The 2,410-nt window shown below is 47.3% G+C and overlaps 2 protein-coding genes and 1 non-coding gene across 3 annotated transcripts; 1 reads left to right on the top strand and 2 right to left on the bottom strand.

The window, feature by feature from the left end:
• Nucleotides 1-24: 24 nt before the first annotated feature.
• On the top strand, nt 25-97 carry GNI_228850. The gene has a single exon. It is a non-coding gene; the product is annotated as a tRNA-Lys (tRNA).
• On the bottom strand, nt 31-951 carry GNI_228840 (hypothetical protein; the record flags this gene model as incomplete). Its single annotated transcript, XM_011135654.1, has 1 exon — nt 31-951. The coding sequence occupies one exon, from the start codon at nt 949-951 to the stop codon at nt 31-33; it is 921 nt and encodes a 306-aa protein (XP_011133956.1).
• A 90-nt stretch (nt 952-1,041) lies between these two features.
• Nucleotides 1,042-2,088, bottom strand: GNI_228830 (putative reverse transcriptase; the record flags this gene model as incomplete). The annotated part of the gene is made up of 1 exon (XM_011135653.1): nt 1,042-2,088. One exon carries the CDS (start codon nt 2,086-2,088, stop codon nt 1,042-1,044), a length of 1,047 nt encoding a protein of 348 aa, XP_011133955.1.
• Nucleotides 2,089-2,410: the final 322 nt, after the last annotated feature.

The raw sequence follows: 2,410 nt of genomic DNA, 5'->3' as shown, positions 1-2,410 counted from the left end.
CTTGCCACGGAACCCGAGGCTGCGGCCGCTTTAGCTCAGTCGGTAGAGCGCAAGACTCTTAGTCTTGCAGTCGCGGGTTCGAGCCCCGCAAGCGGTTGTAAAAAAACGATTTTGATTGTTATACGAGTTCGTATTCTTCTTCTTGTTGTTACTGTTGTTGTATGTGTTCGGGCTTTGGTTCTGCGTTCTCGGTTTCCTCTCGTCAGGTCGCTTTCGTGAACTCAGATTGTAGATGTTTATTGGTTTGAGTATTGCGCCTGACTCGATCCGACGCATGGTCCCTTCTTTCCCGTACACAGCACAACTTAAGAGTATATTGACTGACAAATCGTGTGTTATAAGGCCTTGGTCTATAAGTTGATTCACGCGGATAATCAGCTTATCCGTATTGTCGATTTCAGCATCCACTAGCGCCTTTCTCAGGATCTTGTTTCGCGTCTCGAATGCTTTTTCCGGCGACATGCGGACTCCGCGTAGTTGCCTCAACATATGAGCCGGGTCGCCCATCAGGTAGTCTATGTTGGCCCAGCCATCAGTCGTTAACGTATGTCTCTTCTTATGAAGTCTCGGCGTAGAACTATGGTCACTATAGTAGACCTCTTCTAGCATGGGTACTTGCTGGCCTACCGAGCTTAGATCGAGCGTAGGTGGTCTATTCCCTGCTGGGTTCTGCCCGCCGGCTTCTTGTATCTTCCTGTGAGTAAACGCAGGTTTCTCAGCCTCTATTCGGGCAGCGAGTACCTCTTGTAGCTCTTTCATATACTTCGGTTGCATCAACAGCTGGTTGTAGTTGATTAGCCGTTCTATATCTAATGCCGTACATACTTGGCCCCAAACCTTCGGAGGCACCGCCTGAATGCGGGTGATGTCCATTGCACCGGACTTATTAGCCTCCTGTATGATGGTCGAGGCCTCTTTCTGTAAATCTATAGTGCTGCGAGTATCAACCATGGTTCAATCTGTACAGTTCAGTGAGAAGTTTCAATTGAAGAATACTTTTCTTAGAAGAAAAATTTATATGTTGAATAAATAAAAAGATTTTTACGTGGGGAGACGGTGTCTCCTTGAAAATTCGTCGGCCGGATTCTGGCCCCCAGGGATGTGTTGGTAGGATGCCTTATATAAGGCCTGAATGCGCGCCGCATAGACTTCTAAGTCATTCCTCGGTTCTCCTTGTCTCTCGAGAGCCTGCCACAGGCGCATATTATCGGTCACAATAATCTTCTCCGCCCCCCTATCAATGAAGTCAATCGCCGACTTATACTTGGCGAGCAACTTATAGGCTCCCTGTATTTCCTTGTAAGAAGCAAGGTTTGTCGACGTCTTCGTGAGCGGAATCGATTCTGTCATCACTATTTGGTCATTATACTTTACTACCATCCCCGCCTGCGTATCTGATGCGTCGACGTAGACTGTAATCGTATTCCCTTGAATAGGTTTCGTACGTTCTATCGTCCATTCTGAGTCGACGGCATCTATCAGGTCTTTGACAACGTTGGTTACATGTTTAGTCTTAAGTAAAATCTGTCGTATTTTCGTAAGCGAGTTTCGAACGCCCGTCTTATGGATCATTTTGTAATAAGACAATTGGTGCGTCGCTCTCGTTATACCATCTATACATTCCGAACGGAGTAGTTTTCTTATTTGTTCGGCTTTGGCTTTAGGTATGCCAATAGAACCTTTCGTAAACTCGTATCCGAGTATCGTTAATGTAGTGTTCATCGACGACTTCTCTCTGTTTATTTTGAAGCCGTAGTCACATAGGTGGCGGATCACTCTATGATATCGATCAGCACATTCTCTTCTGGTCGTCCCAGCCACTATAATGTCATCTTGGTAAGACCTTACGTGCGTCTTATCCATATCAGGCAACTCCCCAAGAACTTTCATCATCACCGTGGCGAAGTGCTTGGGTGCACCCATTGGCATCCGTACGTATCTGTACGTAGCACCGTCTGTGCCCATGAACGAGTAGTAGTTCTTCTGGTCGTCAGCTATTGGGATCGCGTGGAATGCCTTCGATAGGTCGATCTTCATAATCTCCCGTTGTCCGGCAGCCCATGCGATAACTGGCCCAATAGCCTGCATGTTAGGGAACTTACCCTCCTCGTTCGTATATGGGTAAAGACATTGGCAATTATGTGTTACTCGTTTGCCGACGACGTGTGGGTTGAGAATGGCCTTCACGTCTGATCTATCGATCGTCTCAATCGTGTGGTCTTGCAATCGATCTCGAATCCATTGTTCGTAGATCGTCGCGTTTTCACCAGTAAAACGGGGTCTAGTCCAGCGAATCGCCGGCGCCCCAGATAAACGTTCCGAAAAGGTCGGTAACGTGCGGGATTTCCGTTACTTGCTGTAACGGAGGCATAGCCAGGAATTGAACCGGGTACTTCTAGGTGTTCAGCTG

The sequence above is a fragment of the Gregarina niphandrodes genome (genome assembly GCF_000223845.1).
Source record: "Gregarina niphandrodes unplaced genomic scaffold scaffold00238, whole genome shotgun sequence".
Lineage (NCBI taxonomy): Eukaryota > Apicomplexa > Conoidasida > Eugregarinorida > Gregarinidae > Gregarina > Gregarina niphandrodes.
This window is presented reverse-complemented; position numbering and strand designations above follow the sequence as displayed.